At 18.3% G+C, this 20,516-nt stretch overlaps 6 protein-coding genes across 6 annotated transcripts; 3 read left to right on the top strand and 3 right to left on the bottom strand.

The window, feature by feature from the left end:
- Positions 1–605: 605 nt before the first annotated feature.
- PRELSG_1442600 (conserved Plasmodium protein, unknown function) lies at positions 606–1,091 on the top strand (the record flags this gene model as incomplete). The annotated part of the gene is made up of 1 exon (XM_028679505.1): positions 606–1,091. One exon carries the CDS (start codon positions 606–608, stop codon positions 1,089–1,091), a length of 486 nt encoding a protein of 161 aa, XP_028535212.1.
- Positions 1,092–2,805: 1,714 nt separating this feature from the next.
- On the top strand, positions 2,806–4,320 carry PRELSG_1442500 (conserved Plasmodium protein, unknown function; the record flags this gene model as incomplete). The annotated part of the gene is made up of 1 exon (XM_028679504.1): positions 2,806–4,320. The coding sequence occupies one exon, from the start codon at positions 2,806–2,808 to the stop codon at positions 4,318–4,320; it is 1,515 nt and encodes a 504-aa protein (XP_028535211.1).
- Positions 4,321–5,235: 915 nt separating this feature from the next.
- On the bottom strand, positions 5,236–7,156 carry ATX3 (ataxin-3, putative; the record flags this gene model as incomplete). The annotated part of the gene is made up of 6 exons (XM_028679503.1): positions 5,236–5,307; positions 5,420–5,474; positions 5,569–5,669; positions 5,800–5,910; positions 6,037–6,759; positions 7,076–7,156. 6 exons carry the CDS (start codon positions 7,154–7,156, stop codon positions 5,236–5,238), a joined length of 1,143 nt encoding a protein of 380 aa, XP_028535210.1.
- A 2,825-nt stretch (positions 7,157–9,981) lies between these two features.
- PRELSG_1442300 (conserved Plasmodium protein, unknown function) lies at positions 9,982–11,772 on the bottom strand (the record flags this gene model as incomplete). The annotated part of the gene is made up of 1 exon (XM_028679502.1): positions 9,982–11,772. One exon carries the CDS (start codon positions 11,770–11,772, stop codon positions 9,982–9,984), a length of 1,791 nt encoding a protein of 596 aa, XP_028535209.1.
- A 2,172-nt stretch (positions 11,773–13,944) lies between these two features.
- Positions 13,945–14,902, top strand: PCNA2 (proliferating cell nuclear antigen 2, putative; the record flags this gene model as incomplete). The annotated part of the gene is made up of 2 exons (XM_028679501.1): positions 13,945–14,123; positions 14,287–14,902. The coding sequence occupies 2 exons, from the start codon at positions 13,945–13,947 to the stop codon at positions 14,900–14,902; spliced, it is 795 nt and encodes a 264-aa protein (XP_028535208.1).
- Positions 14,903–16,045: 1,143 nt separating this feature from the next.
- Positions 16,046–19,900, bottom strand: PRELSG_1442100 (RAP protein, putative; the record flags this gene model as incomplete). Its single annotated transcript, XM_028679499.1, has 1 exon — positions 16,046–19,900. One exon carries the CDS (start codon positions 19,898–19,900, stop codon positions 16,046–16,048), a length of 3,855 nt encoding a protein of 1,284 aa, XP_028535207.1.
- Between the last annotated feature and the right edge of the window lie 616 nt (positions 19,901–20,516).

Here is a 20,516-nt window from a genome sequence, read left to right as displayed (position 1 = left end):
AAAAAAAAAAAAAATTTTAATTTTCTTTTTTAAAAGTCTATAATTTTTAAATACATTTATTACATTCCAGGGTAAAAGGTATCAAGACGTTTATAAATTTTTTTTTCTTTTTAAAATTAAAAAGTGTGCATACTCATTTTTAAAATTATTTTTTATTATATTAAAATATTAGTGATTAGCATCCCTTTAAAGAAAAAATTATAATTGCATTTAAATAAAAATAGAGTAAAAGTTTTTTAAAAATTTTTTTTTCTGTTTTACTTAGTGTCTATTCATCTTTTTTTTTTTCTTTTCTCTAATATGTTTTAGCTCAAAAAATTATAAAATAAAAGGTGAGTTTTTGCTTTTTTTACAATTATTTTTAAATATGTAAAAGATAATGAAAGTTAAAAAAAAAATTATAAGAGGAATGAAGAATTATATATAGTAGTATAAACTGCTAAGAAAAATTCATAATATTTCACTTTTAATTTTTAACATTACAAAAAAAAAAAAAATTTGTCATAACTAAAATATTTATTATAATAATAATAATAATTATAAATTATATTTTTTTAATTTTTATAATAAAAGGATAAGTACAATTTTATTTATTCAAAGGAGAAATGAATAATGCTGAAATTGATGTGCAATGCTTGTTACGTTCTCTAAAATATTTTTCCAAAGATAACAGTGCATTACTCACTGAAGACGACTGTAAAATAATTTTTAATAAAATTCTTTCGCAAGATTTAAATGATGAAAGTATAAGGGAACTAATAAAAAATATAAAAGCAGATATAAAATGGAATAAACTCAATTATGTTGAAAATTTTATATTAAATCCTTCCATATTACATTCACTAATAAATAAACAACTAAAAAAATATGAGTTAGAAATCATTTTTAAAGATTTATTTAGCTGTATTCAAAGGAACAATGTGATAAACACAAATGATTTAAAAAGATTTTTAAGTCTATGCAATATTAATACATCACAAGATTCATTGATATATTTGTGTAAAGTTAATTTAAATTTAGAGGATTCTAATCAGTCTGCAGACTATAATACATTTGTTAATATGATGAAAAAATACTTAAAAAAAGTATAATATTAAAAAAAAATTTTCTTTTCATAAAAAATGTACAGTTAATTTGACTATGAAATATATTTTTTAAATGAGGAAATCATAAAATTATATACTAAGTCTATTTTGTCATGATAAATTTAGATATTTTAAGATTATCATTACTACTGTTGCAATTATTATAATCTTTTATAATTTTACAAAAAATTTTCATTAGGGTTATTATTAATATATAATATATTAATATGATTGCTTCTTATAGTACTTTTTTTTTATTTAAAGCATTTCATTTTTTTTTAAGCATTAACTTTAAATTATTACATAATGTTTTAATTTTTCTATTAGATTAGCTAAATAAAGAATAAATGCAAATTTTAATTATTTAAAATTTCAAAAATTGCATACTTCTATGTATATATATATGTATATTTTTTGGCAATTTACATAATAGAGAAAAATGTTGCATTTTTTAAAAATAGTGTTAACATACGCAATAATCCAATCTTGTAAATATAGAAAAAAAAAAAAATTATTATAAAATTAATTATTTATAATATTATATTTGCCTAAAATCAATAAAAAAAGAGCAAATTGAATATAATTTTTTTACTTTTCCGAAAAAAGTTACGGAGCATTTACTAAGATTTTTTTAAGCATGCAAAAACATAGATAGGACTAAAAAAAATTAAAATATTTAAGGGTGTTAATATAAAAGTTTATAAAATTTATATTATATATATATTTATTATTTTTTAACATAATTGTCGAATTCTTCAAGAAGTAAACATATACTAAGTTTATATGTGAATATTATTTCAAAAAATTATAAAAGCAAATGCATTATATATTCCAGAAGTGTCTTCTTATGTATATGAATAATACATTCGTTTAAACATTTTAAAAAGATACTTTTTTGTATTAAATTTTTTTTTTTTGTTATTGAATAGCTTCATCTAGAAGCTTACATAGCATACATGAATACAAAAAAAACTACATAAAAAAGATTATGTTTTATTTTAACATTAAATATTTCATTTAATTTTTATTATTAATTTAAAAATTTTTTTTAGTAATCTTAATACATTTTATTAAATAATGGGACTATTATTAGCAACGCATGCAGTAATATAATAAATTTTTATACATATATTTTATTATAGAAGTGTAGTATTTAAAAATTTTTTTGTCATATGTTAGAAAAAAAATCTATCGTAGAATTCATGGAATTTTAAAAATAAAAATTATAGTTAGCTTTAATTTATTACTAAAAATTTTCTTTCCTTTTTTTATTTTTAAATAATTTTAAGAATTTTTAGTTTTTATTAAATTTAGTTTTTATTAAATTTAGTTTTTATTAAATTTAGTGTTTATTAAACTTATTTTTTATTTATCATAATTAAATAGCCAATTTCATATATATATTAATATATATATATAAATATATAAATTGTATGTGCTTATTTACGCATGTATTTTTTTTTTTATAATTTTGAGTGATAGTATTATTAAACTAGTAAAGTTTTAAAATTCTTTTTGTATAACATATGGCATAAATATTTATCGTATATTTAATTTTTTTTATAATTTCAACTAAATTATTGAAATATATCTATTTTTATAAATGTGAAATATTTTGTAAATTATTTATAGGTTTAAAAATTAAATATTGAATTTAAATTTAAATTTAAATTTAAATTTAAATTTTTACATCTTTTTTTTTATACTTTTTATTTTAAAAATGATTTCAGTTAAGTATATTGTAGTTTTATTATTTTTTTTAAATGTTCAATTGAAAACTTTAGCAAATGTATGCAATATAAGAACAGAAAAGAAAAGATTTTTTCAAAGTCCTAGAAATAGTTTAATAAATTTTATTGCAAAAAAAAAAGGCTATGATACAAATGGATGGATAGATATTTCACATCTTGAAGGAAATTTTGACAGAATAAATATAAAAATACACAATGATAGGGTTATTTGCGATGGTGACAATCAAATATTTGAGGTATCTGTAAAAAAGCAAAAACTAATAAAGCAAACAGAAAGTGCTACATATAATGAGGTTTCATTTAATTATAATCACCTAGGACCCAATTCTTGTTTTCTTGATCGAGTGCCTGTTATGAAAAGCAACAGTTATTCCAATGCAGCTGATTCAGAACAAATTTTGCCATCTAATTTTGAAGGTTATATTGTATGTGAAAAAAAGGATTCTAATGCTTTGTTAATACCAAAAAATTTTGAAACTGTTGAATTTATTGCACCACCATGGAGTGTTAGAGTAAGCATTGATGTTTACAAAAATCCAATTTCTAAGTTTGGTAGACAATTTCGAGTTACAATAATGGATAATATAAGTATTTTAATGAATAATCAATCTTCTTTTAATTGGCCAGTTCCATTTGAATCCTTTTCTGAAGTATATGATTTTCATTTGGCAGTTAAAGATAGTAGGGAAGGTCGTTTCTGTGTTTTAGAAAGAAATGTAGAAACATTCGAACTCAGTTTGAGTTGTCATAGTTGGAGAAGAACATACAAACTTGGACTTACAAATTCACTTCTTCTTGCAGGATTTGTTGGTATGAATGCTATTCAAGGAATATCTTATCCATTTTCAAAAGCTGAGAAAATTAAGTATTATGAAAGTGAACTAAAAGAAAATGAACACTCTAAAATCTTGTTACAAGATGAAAGTAAAAAGCCAGATGGAGCTGATGTATACGTCCATGAAAGTTATGAAAAAAATAAAAAAAGTAAGAAATGGATAGGAGCCATAAGTAATATAGTATATCTAAGTGCTACTGCTTTGATAAACCTTGTATATGGTACTGTAAAGTTTGTAAATATATCATTAAATTTAGATAGATTTAATCGTGAATTTGAAGAAGCACCCGTATTTTACCCATGGAAACTTCAATATCCAGAAGGTTACTATGTCTACGTTAAACCTAAATTTTATCCAGATGATTATATCACCATAGACAAAGGAGATTATTATGAAGTAACAGATAAAGAGACCAAGGAAGTTAAGCGTGTATATAAAAAAGAAAGGGATAATAAGACACCAAAAACTGAAGAAACCCCTGATACAGAAAAAAAAAAAGTTGAAACAGAACAAGAATCAAGACCAGAATCAAAACCAGAATCAAGATCAGAACCAGAACCAGAACCAGAATCAGAACCAGAAGGCTATGAAGATCCATCAGTTATGCAACAAGTAGAAACATTTATGTCAGACAATAGTAGTAGTTAAAAGATCCTTTTAATAATTATAGCAGTAGCCATTTTAATATATCCAATTTTTTTTTAAATTTGAATATATTGGCATAAAAAAAAATTCCTAGTTTTTTGTATATATAAATAGCATATATATTTTTTTTTTATATGCATTTATTTATTTTATAAGCATGACAGTATAGTACTGGAACTCTTCCATTTTCATAAAAAATAATATAATGGTACTTATACTGACATTTCAGTGTATGCGATATTTTTTATTTGTGCCATAAGTTTTCATAGATGTATTTAGTGTCACATTTATTTAATTTTTAATTATTTTTTGTGTACTCGAATAAGTAATATATTTTATTTTTGCGAATGTTGCAACTTTTTAAACGTTTAAAAAGAAAAAAAACAATAAAAGGAAAAAATTTTGCATAACTTAAAATTTTCCTTTTTTTTTTTGAGAAAGTAACTTCCATGATAATATAAAGAGGTTTTTTTTTATAATGAACTTTCATAGAAAAAGAAAAAGTGCATTATAGACTGTTTAAGAAGAAAATTATATTTTTCTTTAACATATTAAAACTTTTAAATACAAAGTTTTTTTGTATGGGAATAGTTTTATGATATAAAGAAGTAATTTTTTTTCTTTTTAAGGAAAATTAAGAAATATGTTGTAATCAATTTATATTAGCTTTTATTATTAAAAATATTGAGTAAAATTATAAATCAATAAAAAAAAAAAGAAATAATATATAAATACATAAAAAAGTATCATATTAAAAGGAATTATTTTCTATTTGAGTAAATGAATTTAACCAATAACATATTTGAAATTTTTTTATAAACTTAAAAAGTGGGATAAATTTTTTTTTTTCTTTCTTATTATTCTAAATAATATAAAATATTGATGGTAAAAAAAAAGATTCAGTCATTTTTAAGAATATTAAGAAATCATAAATGTTTCTTCTTTTTCAAAATTCAAGTCTTTCAAAATTTTGTCGTGTACCATTTCAGTCTGCAAAGAAATAAAAAGAATTTCACAAAAATTATAAAAAAAAAAAAAGGGAATATAAGTAAATGAATAAATATAAAGTATATAAAAAAAAAAATAGGAAAATTAATTTTACTTTATCTCCCAATTGTAATTCTATTGACCCATTTTGGCACTTTCGAAATTTTCTTCTAAGAAAATGAATATGAAAAAAAATTCCATTTTTTATTATTAAATAATTGTTTTATTTTTCTTTCTTAAATATATATATATATTTATACATACCTTGGATAAATTTGAAAAAGGCAATAATCACGTCTAAAGAGTAAAGAAGAACAAATATCTTCATTTTTTGCAGACTCATATTCTATCCAATAAAAGATATCCTATATATACATGCATACATATATATTTATGATGTAACAATAACGATATATAATAAAATAATATTTTTCATTTAATATTTAAGTAAAAATAATCTTTTTTTTTTTTTTTATTTAATGCTTTTAATCATACTGATAAAGTTTTCGTAACACTAAACTTCCTCTGAATTTTTTTATTTGATAACTTAACCATAACATTTATGCAATTTTCATTGGAAATTTCTTCAGGAGGAGGTGGCAAACTCTGTATAATAAATATAAATGAAATATATTAGAATATAACTAAATAAATTACAACTCAATAAAAATGTTATATATTAAAATAAAAATATTAAATAAATATTTATTAATGTATGATTTCATTTCGAACCTTAAAATATTCTTCCATGGATAATTTTAAAGCAATTTTTAAATCATCATCTTCTTCAATATTATTAGAATTAATTGTATTTGTTTTGTCATTTAACTTTCTACCTCCATTTTCTGGCCATTTAAATTTTTGATTTTTATTTATATGTGAAAAAACCGAATTTTGTTCTGATCTATTCACATTAAATTTATCCTCTGATATAAAACCATCAGATATAAAAGCTATTTCTGATATTTCACTTGTAGGTATATAAAACTGATTTGGATTTTTTGCTTCAAAATTTATGTCTGGCTTTGGTAAAGATATATATGGATTTACATTCTGAACAGAAAATATATGATATTTCTTAATAACATCATTGAAATAAAATTTTAAATTCATTTCCTTAATATATAAAGGAGCGCTTTTTAAACTGTCTAATACATACCATGTATTATGAATTTTACGTATGCTAAACCAGTGCTGTTCTAAATTACATATGTAACCAATATCTTGGTGATTACTAGAAATTATTTTAATCAAATCTTCTTCAAAAACATTCTTTAATAATATATTTTTTCTTTTTAAGCATTCTATCAAAACTGAAATATTTATAAAACCATCATCTAAAACATTGGATGAATTATTTCTTACTAATTCATTAGAACATTTAAAAAATTCTTTTTCTTTATCATCAAGTTCTCTTCCTATTTCTGCCAATGTATCTTCACTATAGTACGGACCCTTTATTTTTTTGTATATTTATAAAAAAATAAAATGAAGCAATATATAAAATAAGTATTATGTTTATAATAGATTAAATATATGGTATAATAAAAAAAAAGAAAAAAATTAACATGAAAAATTTACTTTATGAACTATATATATATATATATATATATATCACTTTTCATTTTAAGAGTTATTCATTTATATCTATTTTATATAGCATCACTTTATACCACTATCTCTTAAATTTATTGTGTATTAATATTATACTATTTTATATTTATTTCATTTTACATTATTTGATTTATTGTATAATTTTTTTTTTAATTACTTGAAGAATACTATTTATGCAATGAAGACCGCACATACGGTCATTACCTTGTTTTTCCCAATAAACATATTTTTTGCTCATTTTAAAAATTTTTTTTATAATTTTTCTTATAATTATAAAATCATTCCTTTTTTAATTAAATAAATAAATTATATTTGTTCACATATAAATTCTAGTTTTTAATTTATTCATTTTAATTCACTTAATACAATGAAATACTTTAAAATGGAGAAAAAAAAAAATTATTAAATTTTTATGAAAATAGAAAAATCAAAAATTACCTATATTTGGTGTAATTAAAAAAAATTTTTTTAGTTATATAGTAAACATTTTTTTTTTAAATTAATAGTAATTCAAAAATAAAATCACCGAGAAAGGAAAAAAAAAAATATTTCATTAATTTTAAAAAAGTTAAAGAAAGGAATAGCTTAATAAATTTAATAAATATATTAAAAAATAAAAAAAATAAAAAATGTAAAATGAAAATGGAATTATTAAAAAAAATGTAAAAAGGTAAAAAATAGTAAAAATTAACATATGCATAAGAAACAAAACTGGTTTTTAATTGTAAATTATTAATTGATTTACCATTTTACATTTAATGAAAATTTTAGGTATATGAAGTTGTATATAGAACTACAAATAAGAGAAAAGGTAAAATATATGAAATTTTTTTGTTTTAAGAAACACTTTTCATTAATATGTTATGTATGTTACTCATATAAAAATAGTATTAAATAATTTTTTCCATGTTTAATATTATTCTTTAGCGCGTTTCTATATTTTTAAACGTCAAATTCTTTCATTTCTTCATTTTTAATTATTTCATATCTAAAAATTAAAAATAAATGAAAATATTTTTTTTTTAATTTTGAGAAGAAAAAAAATGAGTGAATTTTTTTTTTAAACTATTAAAAATAATAAATGTCTTTCTGCATACAAAAAAACAATGAAGTAGTGTAAATGTTTATATACGCAAATACAAAAAATAAACCCCTTTAAATAAAAAATAATAAAAAGAACTTAATTATATCTTTAATAAAAGTAAAATAAATAATTTTCAATATTAACTATTTCCTTAAATTATTTCATACTTTACTTTCTGATCTTTTTCTCTTAAACATATATAGAAAATTAAGACGGAAAAAACTAAATTTGCCATGAAGAATATTAAAAAGGAAATTGGCTTGTCATCCATATTAGTTTCATTTGATAAAACATCACTGCCTATATTCTCCATTAATTAATTGATAGATAATTATCGTATAAATTTTTTTTAATTTATATATATGTGTATCATATTAAAACACCTATATTAATTTTAAGAAAATAGGAATATATAATGTATACTTACAATAATTAATTCTAAAGACAAATAAATATATATATAAAAAATAAATACTAAAAATGAAATGAATATAATAAGAATATTACAATAAATGAAATATTATATATATATGTTTTATAATGTTTTTGTTATGCAAAAATACTTTTTAAGAAAACAATATTCTAAGCATTATATTATATTGTTTAATTTTACTAATCTTATTATAGTGAAAAGAATTTAATTTATACATGAAAAATATATGAAATAAATAAAAATATATAATTTAACATATAAAATTGATTTTTAATATTCCTTATGAGCATTAAAAAAAAAAATAAATTATTAACAATTTTTAATGCAAAAGAAACATAAAAATTTTGTAATGTAAGAGTGTTACTTATTTAAAATATAAGATAAAATTCAAATATTGTAAAAAAAAAATGAATACATTTTTTATTAAGAAATTTGTCTAAATTTTTTTGGATTTTTATTTCATTTGCTATTATACGATAATTATAACTTTCACATGATTCATATAATAATAAAAAAAAAAAAGATCAAGAATAATAACATAGAACAAATGAAAATTAGAAATATATTTTAAATAATATGATGATCAAAATATAAATATTATATTACTAATTTCCCTATTATAATGTAAACTTTTTATTCATATTTTTTTTTTTATTCTTTCTTAAAGTATATGTTAATACTAATACCTTTATTTTTTTTCATTTCAGGTGAAGATAATTATGGCACCATAGCAAAAAAATATATAAGCAACCCCTTTTAACGTAATAGTAATATTTATATTAAAAAAAAAAAAAAAAAGCAAAAAATTTGCTATTTTGATTCTTTATTTTTTTTTTAAATAAATTTTTTCTTAAAGGAGAATTAAAATATATTTTTTATTTAATTATAACAAAACAATGAATACTATTTCAACTCAATAGTTTTAATAAAGTTAAGATTTAATATTTAAAGAAAATTGTTCTTTCAATAAAAGCTTGCTTAAAATTATACTATATTTTATTTTAGAAATAATTTTTATTTTATAATTTATAATTTATAATTTATAATTATTTCATCTTATTTTCCTTTTATTTTTTTTTAATATGTATTGAAGGAATTTATCAAATTAATAGTGAATTGTACTATAAAATTCTAAAAACTCAAACATTTAAAAGAAATAATTTTTTTATTCAGTATATTAAAAATTTTAAATGTTTAGAAAAGATTTAAAAAACAAAAAAAAAAAAACTATAACAATATAACAGTAGGGAATTAAATTTAGATAATAAAAAGTAAGAAAAATAAAAAAATCTATATTTTTTTTTAAATCATATAAAATTAAACAAGTAAAAAAACTTTATTTTTTAGTAAATTAACAAATATTTAAATTTTACCATTAAAAGTTAACAAAAATAATTTTTATGTTAAAATATACAATATTAAATATTTTTGCATAAATTAAAAAATTAATTAATATTATTTTACACATTCCATAATGTATTATATTTTATGCATTAACTTATATTAATACACATATAAGCAAATTATCTATATTTAATAATAATAATTAGGATAAAAAATGTAGGGGTATAATAGCTAATCCATTTTTGTTTTTTGTTCTTGTCCAAATACCATGTTTCATTTCATTACCAACAGCTACAAATAAATATTTATAATTGTGTGAAAATGAAAATTTATTAACAGTACCATATATTTGAACAGTCATAATTTTATTAACATTTCCAACTATTTTGTTAATATTTTTATATTCCCAAAAATGAACATATCCATCATAAGATCCAGAAATAAATATATTCGTGAAAGGAATACTTATAAGGGCTGTTATTGAAGATGCATTGTGAGCATTTTTTTGTATGTAAATAGGTTTTTTATATGAAGATGTAAAAATATAAATATGACCAGAAAATGTTCCAGCAATAAATATTTTATTATTAAGTGTACAACAAGATTCGATAATTTCGTAATTTATACTATACAAAATGTGATTATCATTTTTTGTATTCCATACACGTAATGTATAATCGCTAGAACTAGTTACTAATTTATTTTGACATATGGAATTCATACTCAAAATATTATTGGTATGACCTAAATAGGTATTTAAACATTTATCAAAGAATCGTAAATCCCATAATTTAATTGTTTTATCATAAGATGATGTAAAAAAGTTATGATCTATATTTAATTCATCAGTAGTTTCATTGCATCCAATTATTCCACTTATAATATTTTTATGACCAACAATTGAATTTGTGCATTTCTTCTTTATTCTGTTATCCCATACATTTATTAAATTATCTGAACCAACAGATATAAAAAAGGAATTAAATTTATGACAATAAATATCCATCACGCTCTTAAAATGATTTATACCTTTATTCCCATATTCTACAAAAGAATTTGAGTATCCTTTATAAATATGAACCTTTTCTCCTTTAATTAAATCCCATTCAATAATACAAGCATCTTTACCACCAGTATAAATTGTACTAATTGATGTATTTTCAAATATTTTAGGTTCAATAATTTTTTCTTTATAGTTTACATCGCTATCATTATTATTACTATTATACCATCCCATGGAATAATTTTCAGCATTATCATCATGTTCATAAAATTTTCCATTATTATATCCTTTATATTTATTATATGTATAGTCATATTGATCCATAAAAGATAAATTATAATCTGGACATGCAACACAAGTAACACTTTTCTTGTGACCACGAAAAAATATGACATTTTCATCAATTTTATTATTTAATATGTTGCTATTTTTTGTATCTTTTTTATTGCTATTTAATAATTTTGTGGATAATTTTTCATCATAAAATAATTTTATTTTATTTCCTAAATTTAAAAGAGACTTGCGATTTTTTGATTTTTCTTTTTCCATCAACATTTTACTTATTTTTTTTTTTTTTTCTTCATTTTCATCAGAAGAAAAGTCATCATCACTTAATTTACTTGATTTTTGTTCATCTTCATTGTTTAACGATGTCTCTGAAGAATTTTCTCCATCTGAACTTTGAACACCTAAATCTTTTAGATATTTTTTAGCTAAATATATTTTTCTCTCCTCTGGATTGTTAAAAATATCTTCATTTTTATCATCATTAGAATCATCATTATCAGTTACATCATCATGGCTTATATCATCATTTATTGCATCATTTAATTTTTTTCTTTTATTTAAAAGAGCCAAATTATTCTCATCTGAGGCTACTGATGATAATATATCATCTGATTCTATTTCAGAATCATTAATATCTTTTGTATGATTGATATTATTGTTTCTGCTTTTTTTATGTACTTTTTTTCTTTTATGAAATTTCATTTTAATAAATTTTTATCTTTCAAATGGTATATATAATTTACAAAATATACATATAGACTTTAAAAATGCTTTGGTTTATACATAGAGAAAGAAATATATTTATTACAAAAAAAGCAACAAATGGTACTATAAAATATGCACTGAAATACTGATGTTCTTTAAAATTTTACTTTTAAAAATAAAATATAATCCTTTTTTTATTACTTATTCAACTAAATAAGAAGTTATTGTATTTTAATTATTCATTATTTAATTAAAAATTAATATAATTATTTACAAATTTTTTTTTTTCTTTTTAAAAATTTTTTTTTATTCTGATTATTTTTTTTTAAAACATGAGAAGTAACGTTTTTGTTAAAATTTATTAAATTTAAGAAACCTCTTACGTAAAATGAAAAAGAATTAAAAGGCCATCATTTTAATCTTAATTTAATGATCTGAATTATTTTATTCTTTTTTTATATATATTTAAATATTTTTTTAAAAAAATGTTTTTTTCTGTATTTCTTTTTTGTTTAAAGTAAAAAAAAAAAAAAAAATAATTTGATAAAATGTGAATTTATTAAAAATCAATTGAATCATATAAGTTTATATTTGTTGAATTTATTAGTTTAACATTAGAACAACATATTTATGTTTTAAATTAATTAGATAGTTTCCTTTATCTAAACTAATGCATTTATTTGATTTTACTTTTTTTTTGTTAATTCTTTCTTGATATAGGTAATATATATCATTAAAACTTAAAAATAAACTTGTAAAATTTTCATTAAATAACATTTATTTAATTTTTTTAGAAAATAATTTAATAAATAAATTTTCATTCCTTTTTTATAAACTTATTTTTTTATTTCCTTTTCCTCAAAGTTCCTTTTTTGTTTATATTCATTATTTCAAAGAAAAAAATATATTATCATATAACAAAATTATAAAAAAATAAATGTTTTAATTCATATATATATATATATATATATATATATATATATATTTACTCAAGAAATATACGGTATTTAAAGGTATATTATTTATATTTAATTCAGCATATCAATATATATATATTCTTCAAAGTAGTTTCTGTTATTCAGATCATTTTTTGTTTATTATGTTTTTGACTCTTTCATTTTTAATAACTTTAAGAAACATAAATCTTTTTTAAGAAATAAAATTTTTATAATAATGGATATTGTCTTAATATGAAAAATTTTACTTTACATTAAAAAAAATTATCAATTTATTTCTAGTTTCTCTTTAAACCTTTTTTTTTTAACTATGCTCATATTAATTTTCAAATTAATTATATAAATGAGCATACGGAAATTTGATAATGAAATAAAGTTTAATTGCAAAGATTAAAATTTTCAAATTTACTATTCTTAGTAATGATATATTCTTCTTTTGAAGACTATATGGAATTTATTATATTTTAATTTTTTATTTATAGATTTTTCTTTTTATGTAGCCTTTCTATTATTTCTTATTTTTGTATAAAAAATATTTTATACTTAGACATGTTTTAAGATAATTATAACAATGTGTATGTGAAATATATTTAAAAATTCTAGTATGTAAATATATGTATATATGCAAGTATAAAAAAAATGAAATATGTTAAAAAAAAAAAAAAAAAAAAAATAGATTCTTTTTTATAAAATTAAAAATAACTATTTACTTACTAAAAAAAATTTATTCTTCTCTTTGTATTTTTATTAAATATATATAAAAATATATATAAAAATATATATAAAAATATAAATTTATGGCTTTTTATATTTTTAACATAATAGTGAAATAAATTATATGTGTATTTTCACTTACCATAAAATCTTAATTTTTTTTTTTCTTATATCTTCTATAAATACATTAAATAATTTGCTTTATTTTATTTATTTTTTTTTTTATATAAATGATTAAAATAATTTCATATTAATATATATATTTTTTTTTTTTTTTTTTAATTTATATTATATTTTTTTTTTCCTCTATAAATTTATCTTAAATAAATTTATATTTACATGTATATAATGTACATATTCTAATATTTTCTTTTTAAACACAAATTACCTTTTAAAAAATTCTTTTAAATTAGGCTTTAATACATAAAAAAAAAAAAAAAAAAAATAATAAATAAATTAATAAAACAATTTAAAATTTTTATTATAATCTTTAATAAAAATGTTTGAATGCAGAATAGATGGACAATTTTTTAAGAAATTATTCGAAACCTTAAAAGATATATGTACAGAAGTAAATTTAGAATGTGATGAGAATGGTATTAAAATGCAATCAATGGACTGTAGTCATGTATCTTTAGTTGATTTAAATATTGTATCAGATTTTTTTCAACATTACAGGTTTTTTATTTTTGAAAAAATTATTAATATTAAAAAATTGTTTTTATTATTATTATTATATATACATATTGAAAATATTATATGTCTTTATTGATAATTTTTTGTTTACTCACGAGACTTTATTATTTGTATTATATTTCTTTTTACACAATTTTTTTTTTAGATGCGATAAAAATTGCGTTTTAGGAATAAGTATAAGTTTCATGTTAAAAATATTATCTGTGATAAAAGAAAAATCTACTGTATTTTTGTTTAAAGAAGATAATGATAATGATGCTGTTTTAAATATTGGAATAATTGATGAGGAAGAACAATCAAGCACAGACGATTCATTAGAAATACAAGTTAAATTAATTAATGCTCAAAAAGAACATTTAGAAATACCTCAATCTGAATATCATTGCCAGTGCACAATGAAATCGAAAAAATTTCAAGAATTTACAAAATATTTAAATTCAATTGGAGATAATGTAAGCATATCAATGAAAAAAGATACTATGATTTTAAGTACAACTGGCTCTGATATAAAAGTAACTAAGCAATTTACAAATGATATGACAGACGTATCAATTACTTGTACTAAATCTGTTTCACAAGAATTTGCCACTAGATATCTAGTAATGTTTTCAAGAGCTTCATCTTTATCCGATGAAGTTTTAATATCTCTTTCTCCAAATATTCCTATATCAATCAAATTTAATTTTAAACAACAATTAACAGACATACAAGAAAATTCTCATTTAACTTTCTTCTTAGCACCGAAAATAGGAGACTATTAATAAAAACCCCTAAAAAAAAAAAAAAAAATACATAAATAAAATAAAGAAAACAAAATAAAACAAAATAATAAATTTACTTTTTTTATTTTATTGAATCATGATAGAAATGAAAGAATACCATTTTACCATATCTAATAATTAAAAAAGAACACATATTTATAAAAATGGAAAGAGAAAAGAATTTCATATATTTTCTATAGTATATATGATTAATTATTTACTTTATAGATTTCTTAATTATTTTTTAGAATTATTCTTTATCCGTAAAATATATAGACGAAAATTTTGTGTTAGAAATATATAAAATGTGATTTGATAATTTAATTTCCAATTTGAATTCATATACTTTTTTTGATATTTGTCAAATATATAATTATATTTTTATAATTTAAAATCTTATCGCATATTCAAATGCATTTTTATCTTTAAAGAAAAATTTTTTTTTTCGTATTAAAGTAAAATAAGTATTAATAATTTTAATTTGTTAGAAATAGTAAAATAAAAAAAAAAAAAAAAAGACTTGAAATGAAGGCAAATTTAGTAATCTTAAAATATAAAAAAACTTATTAATAATATAAGCAAAATAGACAAAAGTTATAATTAAAAATAATAAATAAATGTGTAATATAAATTTACTATTTCTTTGATAATGAATTATAAGAACAAAAAAATGGGAATTTAATTCTAAAATTTTTTGGGAAAATATAAAAGAAAATAATCCTTTTTTTTTCCCCTTTTAAATAAAATGAAATTGAAACAAAAAATATTTTAAATTAAACATGTAATAATATAATTATATATTTAAATTACAAAAATATTAAAATATTATGCATGTATTAATTTAAAAAAAAAAGAAAAGAAAAAAACATATGAACTCAAATAAGTTAAAATTATGGTATATATATATATATATATAAAATAATAAAATTATTTTAATATATCTTTTTATATAAAATAAAATATAAATTAATAAGAATATTTTTTTGGTAATTACAACAATATTACATTAATACAATTTTTTATATTATGAAACATATATATAAATAAACATATAAAACTATTAATTATAATAATGAAATAATTATATATATATATATATATATTTGTAATGTAATTTTTTAACTTAAATTTTGTTAGCTTCTGTTATTTTTCGTCATCTTCGCTACCGGATTCCTCGTTTTTTAGATATATATTGGAAGTACTTTTTTGATTTTTTGTTGAATCATCTTTTTGAAATGATAGATTATAATTATATTGCAATTTTTCCTGTTCTCTAAGTTTTTTCATAATATTTTGCTGATTTTTATTTTTATTTTTTATTTGATTAAAAAAAATAATTTCTTCATTAATTTTATAGTACTCCGGTAAAGCATTATCGTTTATATTCTCTGCGTCTATATGTTCATTATTTACATTTTTTTCATCTATATTTTTCTCACAATAAATACCCTCATTTAATATATTTTTATTTATTGATAACCTCGAATGATAATCTTCTTTCTGTTTATTATTGTTAATAAAATGAATGAAATCTTTTATACAAATGTCTTCTTTACTTATTTCCAATATATATTTCAAGATATGTATGCAATATAATAATTTCTTTTTGAAATTTAAACATTGATTCCATTCTTGATATGGTATATGTATTACATACCATCCAAATTTTTTTAAAATAAAATCTTTTATAATTGAATTAAGAGTCCTACTAAAGCTTTCTTTGTAAAAATGAGATATACCATCTATTTCTATTAGAATATTTTTGTTCAATAATTTTTCAATTACTATATTTTGATGGGTATTTTCTTTTTTTATTATTGATTCATTTTTTAATCTTCCGCTTTTATATATTACATTATAGTTTATATCATTTGTATTATCCTCTATCCAATTAAAATCATATATTTTATTTTTGTTTTGTAAAAAATCCACAACAATATCTAATTGATATGGTCCAAATTGAACTTCGCTTCTATGACTTATACCAACTAAATTTAAAAATTTAGAAATATTTCTATGTGTTTTTGATGATAATACTATATAGTCATCTATTTTTAATTTAACACTTCTACATTTAAAAAGGAAATTTTTTAAATAAATAGGAAAATGGAAATAATTAGAAAAAACTGCTCTTAAATATAAATCAACAATTTGTAGCTGATATACACTAATCAATGACATTTTCTGACGATATTTTTCATTTAAAATATAAATTAAATTAAAAAATAAATTTAATTCATTTTTAAAGAATTCTTCAATAGTATTTGAACAGTTATTAATTTTATTAATCGTTTCAAACATATAATTTTCATTATCATAATTAGAAATTTTATTATTATTATTATTAATATAATTGGAATATCCCATAATCTTTTTATCAACTAAATTATTAGATTTTTCATTTATATGATAAATATTTTCTGTTTTTATTTCACTTATTTTATTCTTTAATTCAGTTGAAGTTCCTTCGTTAGCAGTTTTCATATCCGAAATTTGCTTTTTATTTAAGGAGCTATTTTGCTGAGAACTAAAATGCAGCATCTTCATGTGAAAATAGTAAATAAAAGAAAACACAATATTTGTTAATTCTTTTTCACTAAATTCATGTATGAATGTTTGAATTTTTCGAAATATGAAATCATAAAAAGGTTTATGATAAAAACATAACTTAGTAAAAGAATTAAAAAATTGAGAAACATTTTTTGAATTAAATTCATAATTATTTAGAAGAATAATTTTATTAACTTTATATAAAAAAATTAGATCTCTATATAAAAAATTTGATAAAGAATAACATGTCAATGATAAATCAGATAAACTTAAATCATTAATGTTCATACTTAATATTTGAATTGATTTTTTAACAAATTTATAGGAATATATTTTTAATTTGCTAAAAGAATATAATAATAACACTATTTGTAATAGCTGCAATGAATCTATTTTTTCAATGCTTTCCTTCAGTAAAAATTTGTATATTTTTTTGTCTTTTATTTCTAATTTTAGCAAACCATATATTATATTACTTAAGGATTGATTAGAAAGAATTTCATTGTTTTTTTTTTTTTTTCTAATTATATAACTAATGAAATGAGAAAAGTTTTTGTGATGAATTTTTACTTTACCATATGAATTTATAAATGTAGCCAATGAAAAAAAATCAAAATTGTTTTCAAAATTTATGTTAGTTCTCATAAGATTATTATAATTATTATTTGGAATTAAATCTATATTATTTTCTGTATCCTTTATTTTCTGTTTTTTGTTTTCTTTTTCTTTCTCATCTTTTCCTATTAAATTGACATATTTTTTGTTTTTTTTGTTTATTTGATTAATTTTTTTTACTAATAATTTATATAGAATAATATATACCTTATTATCATTTAAACCTATGTTACTAAATGAATATGCAAATTGTTGCAATGATAAAATGTCAAAATCATAATTTATAAATTTTGATCCTATAGTTGCACGGTATAGAAATTCATCTATAATATATGTAAATAATGTTTTATCTTTTCTATTTAATCTAATTAATGAATTCGCTAAATTGCTCATTTCTATATTTTTAAATTTGTGAATTTTCATTATTGATTCACTAACAATTTTATCTAGTAGCAATGCGTTATTTATTTGAATATGCGAAAAAGAATGAACTAAATTACTTAAAGATTGAGGAGAAAAATATGATGCATTGTTTATTATATATGGAATTAAGCAGTTAAATGTTTCATTATCGTAATACTCTAATTTTACTAGTGAATTTAATATAATTGAAACATCTTTAGGTTTCAATATTTGGGATTCTAATAAATTATTTTCTTCAATATTTTTTTTTATATTATCTTTGTTTTTTATATTGATATGCTGTATGGTATAATTTTCTTCATTTATTTCTGTTACCTCATCATCATATGCATTTATTTTGTATGTGATTTCAGAATTTTTATTAGTTAAATCATTTAAATTATAGCTCTTGTTATTATTATTATTATTATTCAAATTACTATTATCATTAATATATTCGCATTTATCAACATTACTTGTACTACTAGAATAATTTGAATCATAGGAACTATTTGAATTTTTAGACAATTCCATTTTTTTCTTAATTTTATCGCATATTACTTTACACAATTTGTTATTTTTTTCACCTATCTTAGAAAAACTATTCAATATAATTGCTAATTGATGAAATTGATAACTATTTATTTTTAGAATTACATTTTTAGTTACTACATTACATAAGATGGTGTTTTGTTTGTTCATTTTTACAGAACTATAAAAAATTATTGTAACATCTTTTGGAGTGTAATTCATTATATTTTTCGATATATATGGGAGACATTTTTTATAAAGTAAATCAATATGCTCTTTCGCATCAATTTTAAAATAACAAAAAATAGAAATTATTTCTCTTATATTCCATGGATTACTATCATTTATATTATTGAGAAATGATTCTGATAATTTTTTTATTAAATCTATCGGCTTGGATTTTGTAAAAATATAAATTTGAAATAATTTACTTATACTTGTTACATCAAAATTTTTGTAAATTCTTTTTATTTGTTGATGCAATAATAAATTTAGTTGTTTATCATTTTTTTTAATAATATTTAATGTTTTGTAAATTTTTACAAATTCGTAAGGTAACAATGAACGAACATATTTTTTAGTGCATTCAAATAAATTGTCTATAAAATCATTTGGTAATTTACTTAATTCATTTTTATCTCTTATAATTTTGTATATATTTAATATTTCTTTTTTACTTTTCTGATGTAAATCATCCAAATCAAAAGGAATATTTTTATATTCTAATTTTATATTTTTCTTATCAAATGGAATAACTGTTATTTTTCTGTATCTCGTGTTATTTGTGCAAAATTCCTTGACAAAATGATCGGTATAATTTATTATTCTATAAATAGTAATTTCCACATTTTTTTTGTATCTATTAAAAAAATACAATGAATTAATATTTCTTCGTAACATCTTTAAATATTCATTTTTTTTTTTTTTTTTAAACTAATTAATATAATTTTTATTCTTTTATAGATACATATTTTTTTTTTTTTTTCTAATCTACTATAAAAAAAAAAAAAAAACTAAAAGATTTAGCCTAGCATTATGATATTTGTTATATTAAAAAGAATTATTTTATAATAATAGTATTCTTTAGCATAAAATAATTTTAAAATATATTAAATTATATATAATTATTATTTAATTTGTTTTTTTTATTTTTATTTTTATTTTTATTTTCATTTTTATTTTTTTTTATTTTTATTTTCATTTTTTATTTTTTAATATGTAACTTTTAATTAGAAATTAACATTTTTTTTTTTTTTTTTTACAAATAAATATATTTATACATTATGATAAAATTACTTTATTCTTCTAAAAGAATATTTTTTGAAGTGTTTACTTAAATTATTTAATTTTTTTTAGTTATATATATTTTTTTTTAAATATTGCAAAGGCACTTTTTTTAAGTAAAATTGTAATACTATATTAATTTTAAATAAAGAAGGAAAGCTAAAATTTATAAACATACATGTCTTTAAATATTTTTTCATATAAGTTTAAAAAAAAAAAAAGGTAAACAGAT

This window comes from Plasmodium relictum (genome assembly GCF_900005765.1).
Source record: "Plasmodium relictum strain SGS1 genome assembly, chromosome: 14".
Taxonomy (NCBI): Eukaryota; Apicomplexa; class Aconoidasida; order Haemosporida; family Plasmodiidae; genus Plasmodium; species Plasmodium relictum.
This window is presented reverse-complemented; position numbering and strand designations above follow the sequence as displayed.